At 34.6% G+C, this 11,543-nt stretch overlaps 1 protein-coding gene across 1 annotated transcript; it reads right to left on the bottom strand.

Annotated features, from left to right (window-relative positions):
• Positions 1-9,761: 9,761 nt before the first annotated feature.
• LOC114267193 (uncharacterized) lies at positions 9,762-10,704 on the bottom strand. The gene has a single exon (XM_028208202.2). The coding sequence runs from the start codon at positions 10,546-10,548 to the stop codon at positions 9,964-9,966; it is 585 nt and encodes a 194-aa protein (XP_028064003.2). The 5' UTR covers positions 10,549-10,704; the 3' UTR covers positions 9,762-9,963.
• Positions 10,705-11,543: the final 839 nt, after the last annotated feature.

Raw genomic sequence — 11,543 nt, 5'->3', positions numbered from 1 at the left:
CGAAATCAAATACGGAGGAGGTACTACTCCACTCCCATTAAACACGAATTCAGGCAAACCAGGTGGACGGAAAACAACTTGCTTGGTCACACAGTCAATAGTGGCATGATATTTTTGTAACCAATCCATCCCCAATATTACGTCAAAATGATCAATGTTCACTGGTAGTAAATCAATAAACAGATGCATATCCCCAACAATAATTTCACATGCGGGGTACATATAAGCACATGTCATGGATCCCCCTACGGGTGATGATACGGCTAGCAGATAGTTCATGGGTTCTAAGGGTCTATCCAATTTCCGTGAGAAAGCATGCGATACATAAGAATGCGTAGACCCCGAATCAATTAATACATATGCATTTTGTGCACAAATAGAGAGAATACCTGACACAACGGTCTCGGTATTCTGCACATCTCCCGGTACTAGTGCGAACACTCGGCCTTGCCTCACAGGCTCTTTCCCGGTAGCTTTAGGGTTAGGCTTTGATGGAGCATTTGATGCTGCTGCGCTTGGTGCAGCTTTACCACTGGCTTGTGGAGCAGAGGGGCAGTCTTTAACCATGTGGCCCACCTTGCCACACCTGTAACAGGCTCCAGATATTCTGTAACAGACCCCCTTGTGCTTCTTGCCACACTCAGGACAGGGTGGTATGAAACCACTCCCTTGGCTGGGGCTAGTTGTCGACCCCGTATTCTGTTTCTTGTTGGCTGGGTTGTGCTTGCCTTTCTTGAATTTGAAACCCTGCCTTTTTCCAGGCCATTCAGTTGTTGGTGTTTCAGATTGTTTCACTGCTGCAATGTTCGACTCGGCCATCAATGCCCGGTCGAGAACACCCACAAAAGTCGGTAATTTCAAAACATTTATCCGGTCAAGTATTGCCACATTAAGGCCACCTTCAAATTTCCTGGCCTTCTTATATTCAGTATCCACCATATGCGGTGCATATCTAGCAAGCTCAGTAAATTTCGTCTCATATTCCGCAACAGTCATTGTGCCCTGCTTCAGCTGTTCAAATTCAGTCACTTTTCTATCCCTAACACACTGAGGGAAGTACTTTTCAAAGAAGGACTCCTTGAACTGAGCCCAAGTCATAACAGTGTTTGTTTCGCGAATCAACATCCACCACCTTCTAGCCTCTTCTTGTAGGGTGAAGGTAGCTAACAATACTTTGTTTGCTTCTGAGCACGGAAACACTTCGAACAATTTTTCCGTTTCCAGAACCCAAGCTTCAGCTTTTAACGGTTCAAGGCCTCCCTGAAAGGATGGCGGTTTCATCTTGCTGAATTTATGGGTGAGAGCAATAATATCCCCATCATCCACGTTAACATTAGGTTCCGGCTGTACCGGAGGAGGAGGAGGAGGCAGTTGGTTCTGTTGTTGTTCAAGTCTAGCAGTTATCAGTTCTATCATTCTTTTCATTCTTTCCATTCTTGCCTCGGTAGACGAGGATTCGGGTTCATTTGCATTGTCCATTTCACTATAAGCAGTTATAACAGTTTTAAACATAAGCAGTCATTTGCTTACCAGTTTAACACATTAGCAGATATTCAGTCATAACGTAATCACACACTTAACATGCTCATGAGATGCCCTAATCACTTTCTAGGACACCCTATAGCTCATTTGGACACGTGTGTGCGGTATAACTCGTGGTTAAGTATCGCTCTGATACCACTCTGTCACGACCCAAACCCGGCCCTATGGGTTTAGTACCGTAACCGGCCAGTAATCCGAGATTACCGAAGGCCTGCAGAACAGTAATACAGTAAAACAGAGTACAGGGCCTGGCGGAAGCCAATACAGTAAATAAATAGTGTCCATTGAGCTGTGACAGTCTGTATGCAAAAAGGCTTTTCATACATTATACAAAAACAGTACAGAACAGTATACACAATATTCACATCATCCACTTAACTAGGGACTCAACCCCACATAACAGTACAGAAAACATTCCGTCTGTACAACACAGTATACAAAATTAACAGTCACACAGTACAGGGACCTAATCCCTGTATAACAGTACAGTAAACAGTCAGTCTATACAAAACAGTAAAACAGTACAGAAGGGGGAAAAACAGACAAAACACCCCCAAGCCATAGCATGGCAACTCGGAACCTCACAGTGAGGCACAAAGGCTGGCTTGACAAAACTGGAGTAACCCTGACGCCTCTAGCTGCGGTCTGGTGCCTGTACACCTACATATATATATGAGCAGTGAGCTAAAGCCCAGTGAATAACATAAAGCGTAAAGGGGTTTAGAATGAATGTCCTTACAATAATGAAAACAGTTCATTTCAATCAGTAATTCAGTTGCTCAGTACAGTAAACAGTCATATGTGGTACATCCATTAGCATAACAGTAACAGTAGGTCTCAAAAGACCGAACAGTAATGATGGCCATCAGTCAGTAAACAGTAGTGGTTCCACAAGGAAACCGACAGAGATCTCTGTAACAGTAACAGTAACAGTAAACCGTAGGTACTAAGGATGCCACAGTACAGTTCAGAAATAAAGGACATACATTCATTCAGTAAATAATACCAGTTCAGTAAACAGTTCAGTTCAGTATTCAAAAGATAATCAGTTGAACATATCTTTACACAATTGTTACTCACAGAGTTCGGGCTACAGTATGCTAGAGCGTGTCTCCCCAGTTGCCAACCCTACACAGTTCACAGGTTGAACACACACTAAGCTATACAGTTGGGAAATATTATAACTTAATCCCTAATTCCTCGGTGTGTTCTACATCTATATCCTCAACAAGATGCCTTAAACTAGGCCTAAGAATGCCTAGAATGGGATGAGGATGCACAGATGTACATTTAAAAGCATGTTCAGGATTTTCAGAAAAACAGAGTCCCGCTCGAGCTCAGGTTTCCCCGCTCGAGCGTACAAGCAAACAAAGGTACACGCTCGAGCGCAAACTTTCCCGCTCGAGCGTACTGTAAAAGTACTGGATGGGTGAAATCTCCGCTCGACGCCCGCTCGAGCTTGAGACATGACTCCGCTCGAGCGCCCAATCCTCCGCTCGAGCGGACTGCAAAACAGTGCAGAGAGATGCTGGTTGCTCGGATTCCACGCTCGAGCGTAACGTTCCCCGCTCGAGCGGAAGTGCGAAATCTGGAAAACCCAGATTGCACCTCTAAGCTCAAACTCAAGTTTAAATGCATCAAAACCGATCCTCTTGGGCTCATTTTCTGAAAAACTCTTATAAACACATGGAGTAACATGATTCAAAGCTCAATTCGAGAAATCAAAGCCCAAGGGTGTTTAATTCAAACCCAATTTCGAACCAATTTCAAATCATTTTCCAAGAACAATTTTCAAACATGACATGCATGATCTTAAATCATTTTCAAAGCTTTAATGCTGTTTCAAGAGAGCTCAAGCCTTCAAAAACAAGATGAACTCATGGAGTATGACCAAAAGATGGACATGCATGTGAGGTATGAAGAACTACAACCTCAAAACTTCAATATATGTACATGCATGCAACACTTAAGCTTCAATTCACCATTAATGAACCAAATCATGACTTAGCTCTACAAATTAACATGAATCATGCAAGAATGAACTCAAGAACAGCAACAAGAAGATGGATGTCCTACCTTAGTCTTGTATTCAAGGTCTAGGAGCTCAAAGTAGCAATCACACTTCAATTCTCAAACAATTCCAAGCAATTCAAGATGAAAACCAACTCCTCAAGTCTCTCTCTCTCTAAGGTCGGTTGAGGTAAGAAGAGTAGAAGAAATGTTTGGTTTGATCACATACGTGGAGTGTAAAAGGCTCAAGTGTGTGTATATGAGATAGTGGTAAAATGGTAAATATGGCAAACTCTTTAATTGGCTTATTTTAATCTAATTTAATCATACCTAATCAGTTCTCAGATAAATATACCATAAAATCACATTAATTATGAGGGTCACGGAACATCAATCGATTTCTAATTCGGCCGCCGATAAGGCCTTCAATTAGCAGTTTAAACATATAAACATGAACAGATAATCAGACAATCAAACAGATAGAATGCAATTAACTAACATATACTCAGTCAATTCAGTTTCAATCTCAGTCAGTCAGTTCAGTATTTCATTCAGTTCGATTATCAGTCAGTTATCAGTCATTATCAGCTCCGTTTAGCAGTAATCGGTGATTATCGGTAATCAATCGGTCATTAATCAGTAAACAGTATGGGGGTTGTTACAGTGTATCACAAATTATGAAAAGCAATTCACATCTCTCATAAATCTTCTCTCTTATACTTATTGGATTTGAGTCAAACTAGAGTCGGTGTTCATCAAGTGTTGCAACTGTTAGTGATGGAGCAATTGTGAAAAATTCAATTGATAAATTTTTTCATTGTAAGTTTATGCTTTTTTATAAAGATCAATTTCTAATCTTAGCCTCTCACATCCTTATTTCTATTATACATCTAACAATTATGTTAATTTCTAAAAATTTATTGCATGCTAATCTAAGTGTATTTTATAAAATAAATCTCCAATCTCTTCGGTCGAGATTCAACGGTTTAAAATCTATATTTATCAAATACATAAATATGGATGACAAAGGCTATTGAGAAAATGTGCATATTTGTTAACAAATTTTCATTGTAAGTTTCTTCTTCTTTTGGATGACACATATGGTTATAATATTACTTATGCATTTATGTTTTGTAATTTCCATGATTTCATATTTCAAAATTTTTATAAGGTTTACTTTTAATTTTCAGAGTTTATAGTTGGTGCACTTTTTCTTAAATAATGTTATACTTATTATATTTTTATATTATATTATATTGTATTTTATTGTGTGACTAAGTTGATTTGGTTTTAATTTTAAATTATAATTTATTTGATATTTTTATAGCTTATTTGACTAAAAAATAGAGGTTTTTTAAACTACAATTTGTAACTTTTTCCTTCTTCTTTTAAACTTATTTGAAATCCAAATATATATGAATATACAAGTCTCACATCTTTTGTTTTAGTAATAACTTTTGAGGCATTATGTATATTTACACAATAAAAATGTTATATAGATTATCAAAATTTACGTTACACCAAATAAATTTACAACTTATTTTAAGTTAATAATTTAAAATTTTACTTATAATTTATAACCATTTTATAGGTTATGTTAAATATTAAACAAAATTTTAAAAATACAAGGTGCATTTAGATTAGGGTATAAGTTACATAAGCTTAATATTGACCGCGAACATGGTGCACTAACATGTGGATAGTTTTCCTAAATAAATATTTGCCAAAATTTTGAATGAGAAAATTTTGTTTAAAAAATAGGTTGATGATTAGATTCAAAGTATATTTGATAAAACTTAATTATTGATTTTGTAATGCTAAAAGTTTTAATAAAGTATAAAAATTTTAAATTACATAAATTTATTCATAAATTTTAAATGTGAAAAATGCTTGGAGTATTTGAAAATATTAAATTTATTAATAAATATTAAATTTTCAAATGCTAGAAGAATTATTTGATTAAGTATTGAATTTTTTTAATAAAAATGGTTTATTAATAAAGCTATTTCATACATATTTATAATGTATCATGTCTATTTTTTTTAAAAAAAAATTGTGATTAACTCTTAAAAATATATAAAATTCTCATTTGAAATGTGGATTATGCATAAATTTATTAACAAATGAGAAAAAAAATTTATAAATTCACATATAGTAAATGCATTACCTTTTATTTGAACCATGCTAACTATAAATCAAGTAGTCATTATGACTTAAGTTACCTACTGAATAAATATTGAGATTTAGGTATTAGCCATTAAAATAGTCCAACACATTTTCAATCAAATACACAATAAAAAAACTCAGGCCTATGGGCTAAAGTTAAATTGTTTTACATACATATTCAGTTTAATTTATTTGTTTAGTATATTAGTTCTAAAATTTTTTTAATATAAAACAATTAAAAAATATAAAAAATCAAAAATTAAAAATTAAAAATGATCTGTATGGAGTTCAAATTAAGAAAATGGCTATAAGGTTTGCAAAGCAGCCTAGCAAAATCGAAATAATCGAAATCTTATTTGAGGACTGGGTTGAACATTGGGGTCACTAATACTCTATTTTTTTTTTCTATTTTTTATTTATTCTTTAATTTTGATTTATTGATAAGGTAATTGATTTTACATAATAGATATGAGATAATTGGTAAATTGAAAAACTAAAATTATGAAATTTATCAAGACAAAATATATTTATATTTTATTGTAAATATAATTATTATATGGGATCTAATTAATGTTAAATAAAATTTATTTTATATTATAAATAAATTTTTTATTATTATTTAATTTTAAAAATAATTTTTTATTTTTTATTTTAACCTGTGGATAGCACGGGTATTATACTAGTTTCCAAATAAAGAAAAGAGAATCCTAAGCACAGAGAGAAAACTGGGGCACGGGCTTCCAATGATTGCCATATTTTTTCAACTAAACCGTGTTGGGCTGTTAATGAAATCGTTTATTTTATAATATATAATTTTTCCATTTAAAATATTGTTGAAACCGTTTTATAATTTTTTTTAAAAAAAATATTTAGAATGAATTAGATCATAAAATCACATATATCATCAAAAAAAAATTATATTGAAAAATATAAATTTGCTTTCCTATCTATTATTGGGTCTACCACAAGGCCCAATTTAATAATCAGCCTATTCATTTTCTGGATTTATACGTAAGATCAGTCATTAAAAAAAAAAATGATTTGATAATCATAATTACATAATTTAATTATAATTGTTTTCTAATGTACTTTTAAAATCATATTTATTATTTATTTATTTAATAAAAATTATATAATCACAATTATTAAATTATAAAATAAGTCCTGTGATATGCCCAAATGAGCCAACAACATGGCTACCGTTCACATATAATACTGGAGGCAGCCATATCATGTGAGGAAACTAAAAAAATTGACAACCTTTTTTCACTATAATAAGTAAAATAGAAAATTTCTTAAATAATAAGAAAAGTTGAAAATTGAACACCAAAAACCCAAAAAAAAATGTGGTTGTTACGTAGAACATGTGCTGCAATATCTGTGTTTCATACTACTCGTACACAAATCTGTATAGTTAAGTTTCTAGAATTTGATTTTTTTAAAAAAAATTTAAAAATCAAGATTTAGGTCTCGTCTAACATGTAATAGTTTTAGATCAAAAGTTAAAAAATTACTAAAAAATTAAAAGTTTATAACATATATCAAAAAGTTAAGATTCTTTTTTTCTCTACATTTTGTACATCTTTTCGTAAAAAACTAAAAAGCTATTCCAAATAAATTAATTTTTTTATCTCATATTTTAGTCAAAAAAATTATTAAAATAATTTGTTCTCAAATGAGACCTTACTTCAAAAAATAGCTGTGTGTGGTTCGAGCCCATTGGGTTTCTTTGTACAGACCAAATGATATGGACTCCCACAGCTCACTCTATTATTTAGTCGAAAAATATTTTGTGAGTCTCATATTCATATGAGATATTTGATAAAAATATTAATAAAATATTTAGAGTTCCTAACATTACTCATTATTGTTACAGACCACCTGGTCCCACTTTATCTCTATGGGTTTTACTTAACAAAAAATACAAAAACATTAAACATTAATATTCAAATTGTGTTGCCCAATGTGTAAAAAAAAAAAAATTGCACTTGGCTGGTTGTCCGGCCAGACGTTCCCTTGGACTGTTGATAATACCCTAAGCCGAACGGACTATTTTCTAATATCATCTCCTCGCCCAGACTCGTAATTCACTCGCCCAAGGCCTACAAATCCGAACCTCCATAAACAAAACAAACATGATTTACCTTCACTGTTCATCACTAGGAGTCCACTTTAAACTCCTACAACGGAAAACAAACTGGACATAACTGCATAGATTTTTAGAGTGCGTAATAGGTAAGTTTGGGTGATTTAGAGAAACTACATGGAACAATTCTGTAATGCTCTCTTGTACATAACGTTTGATCGGTTTGGGATCCTTTGTTCCCTGTATCTTGTCCCCATCTTCTATACCAATTTTTCTTAAATTGCCACATGTTTATAGTTAAATCTCAACCCTTGGTGTAACTCCCTTCTCTCCCTATACTTATCTGGTGAACCCATCACATTCTTCAACTCCTAACGTCATCGCCAACGAACTATCATCATTTTCATCCCCTCTTAAATGTCTTTTTGGGTAAGTACCCTCTTAAATCTTTTTTTTTTTTTTTTTTTGAACGACCCCTCTTAAATCTCATTCCCAGTGAAAAACAATATCTATGAATCATGAGTAAAGTAGTGAAATAAAGAATTTGAACAACGAATTGATCATAAATAAAAGTATCATCAGATTGAACAATAATATAAAATCTATCATCGCTAATATTTTGAGTCGGTAACTCAAGCTCAGTGAATACAAATGAAATTTTATATTTTCATCACAAATCACAATCTGGTAATGTAGATATTGTGAAATTGTGTAAATGTTTTGGTTCATGGATATTTAGACAAAGACAGAAGGATACAGAAGAGGGGGACTCGAGGAAGCGATGGTAGAGGGATATTGCTGGAGTGAGGTGTTAGGAAGGTCTGGTTGGTGAGAGTTGGTGGTGAGAGGTCAATCGTTGTTCGTCGACGGCTGCATGGAGAAGTCGGAGATGGAGATATATATATATATATATATATAGAGAGAGAGAGAGAGAGAGAGAGAGAGTATTCATTTCAATGGTTGGGATTTAACTATAGACACGTGACAGTCTAAAAGAAATTGGTACAGAAGATAGGAACAAGGTATAGGAACAGAAGATCCTCACATGTAGAACTTAGAAGTAACAGAAAGATGGGAGATAAAAAAATAAAAAAAAAAAAACATATGTGAGACGAAATTGAATTGCAATGACATCCAAGATTCATTCTTAATCCATATTAAAATATTTAGGCCAAGTTTGGGGACTTTAAAAAAAGTTAAAAAGTCAAAAAGTTACTCAAAAAGTTAAAAAGTTAACACTATTCACCAAAAGTCAACAATTACGGCTGCACAACTCCCAATTCAAATTTTTCCCTACAAATCAATTTTTACAATTTTTTATTACACATTTTTCAATAAAAAGTCAAAAAGTTAACCCAAACATCCATATTTTCAACCTTAATTTTTTAGTCCAAAAAGACAAAAAGTGCACTTTTTTAGTCTTCCCAAACTTGGCCTTAGAGACAATTAATTAGCGTTAAAGCCTCCCTTGGTGTTCAACTTGTAAGTTAGCTTAAAATAAATCTACAATCAATTTAGTGCTTAAAAAACTCATTCCATTTGGTATATTTTTGAACACTTTGACATGTCTTCAACACAGCTAAACCAACATTTTAATGTCTGGTGCTTCTCATTATGGGTTTGGTTGCTACTTTCTATGCCAAGATCAAAATGCATTGCAAAATTTTAACTAAACTGAAGATCTGATTAAGGCCGCATGAAAAAAAATATCAATTCTAATCGTGTGATTGAGTGATATTTGGTTCTATCCAGTTAGGTAATCTTTGAGTTTTAGGTCCCTCCAAATACAAAAATTATTTAGCATTTCAAAAATACTTCCAAGCGACACACATATTGTTAGTTAGTTCAAGTAATTTTAAGTTATGTATGTAGTTAGTCAGTCTAAATTATAAATTGAAAGTAAAAATAAGAGGGGGGGAAAAAAAGTAATGAAATATTTTATACCATTACACAAGCATTTCATGAATCAAAATAAAAAAAATGAAATCCTTTATTTGAGAAAAATGTGAACACTCAACCGAAGCCTCCGGTATTTACAGAAATGCCGCAATGCCTCTTATACAAAATATATCTATGTAGGTCAAAAAAATTGTAGATGTGAAAACCAGAGAGAAAAATGAATGGTGATGTTTCTTCTCTTCCACGGGACATCATGGTGATCAACTTGTGCCTCTGTTAATCATCTCATTGTACTGTAAATATGAAACCTGTCTCTGCATCTTCATTTGCTCATAGAATTTAGCTATGAACTGCTCTGCTTTGATATCAATTCCTTCATCATCACAAGCAACAATCATCTCTTCGCAAACCTTGCGATCAATTTCATCTCCATTTTTTAAGAAACTCTTCCTTGCTCCATCATCATCATCAATACAATCACAATTCACAACATAGTCATTGTCACCATTGGACTCGAAATCGTAATCAAAATCGACTTGCGGATGATTTATGCAAGGGATGCGAGGCATCTTGAAACGCATCGAGGAAGGGCGGTGCATCTTGACGTGGATAATGGGGGTGTTATCGAAGGAAAGCTGGCGTTCGCCGTAATGAATGGCGGTGGCGCTGCGGCGGCGAGAGGTGGCGGAGTGAGCTAGGGTTTTGAGGAATTTGGGGAAGAGACGAAGGTCCATCATGAGTCTCCTGATTTTGAAAACTCCTCCTTTTCTTGCCCATAGCAAGGCTAGACGGAGGATGTTCCACGCTTTTTGAGCTGCGCTCGATTTCTTTGTCTGCATCTTCATTGGTGTAAATGAATGAATGAGACAATGTGCAGAGAGAATTGATTGAATTAGAGAAGATTGCTTGGTACTGAGACTGTTGTGCTGGTAATTGTGTAAGACTTGAGAGAGTTTTTTTGTTTTGTTTTGAGTTTGAGAGGTTAGATAGTGAGGGAAGAAGAGAAGAGAGTGGCTATATATACAGGGATTGTGTGGAAAATGACACGCGGTGTAGAGGGAGCGGAGGGGGGAAGGTGAGTGTGTCGGCGGTGGAGTTTGGAAGGGGACAGGGCTGTACGCGGGGCAATCAAGAGTGCGGCTCCTTTATTTCCTAATGTAACCCTTGTCTATGATAATGATTGTTTTTTTGGCATAATTATTAATTAATCAAAAATGATTTTTCTTCTGAAAAATCATTCACCGATTCCCCCGTTTTTTTTTTGTTCTCTCGTTTACATCTGAAGAGGGGAAAGGCAAGAGAGAGAGAGGGAGAAAGAGAGATGGAAACAGAGAGAGAGGGAGAGAAGAGGAGAGGAGAAGAGAACGAAGAGGGAAAGAGGGAATGGAGGGGAATGGAGAGAGAGAGAGAGAGAGAGGCCCCTCCGCCTCTGCCGATAGCCCGGCAGATCGTCGCAGCTCATCGCAAATCGCCGCGCCTCTGCCTCTACCTTCGTCACCCATCGTTGCGCCTCCGCCCCTGCCCGATTTTGTTTTTTTTTTTTTTTTCTGGATCCGAAATGGTTGATGATGTTGATGATGAAGATGAATGGTTGATGGCCCCTCCAGTTCTTCTTCTTCCTTCTTTTTTTCTGATTTTCTTCTTCTTCTGAAAAAAAAATCAAAACGATGAAAACGACGTCGTTTTGATTTCGGGAGATTTGGGGAAGGGCAGATTCGAGCTACATAGCATTACTGAATTAATTAATACTCAAAATGACTATAATTTTTTTTTTTCTACATTTTATTTGAGATCCATTTTCTTCCCATAATAATACATAAATTTTGATTAGTGTAAAATA

The sequence above is a fragment of the Camellia sinensis genome, chromosome 12, assembly GCF_055761805.1.
Source record: "Camellia sinensis isolate YWXY chromosome 12, ASM5576180v1, whole genome shotgun sequence".
In the NCBI taxonomy this organism is placed as follows: domain Eukaryota; kingdom Viridiplantae; phylum Streptophyta; class Magnoliopsida; order Ericales; family Theaceae; genus Camellia; species Camellia sinensis.
This window is presented reverse-complemented; position numbering and strand designations above follow the sequence as displayed.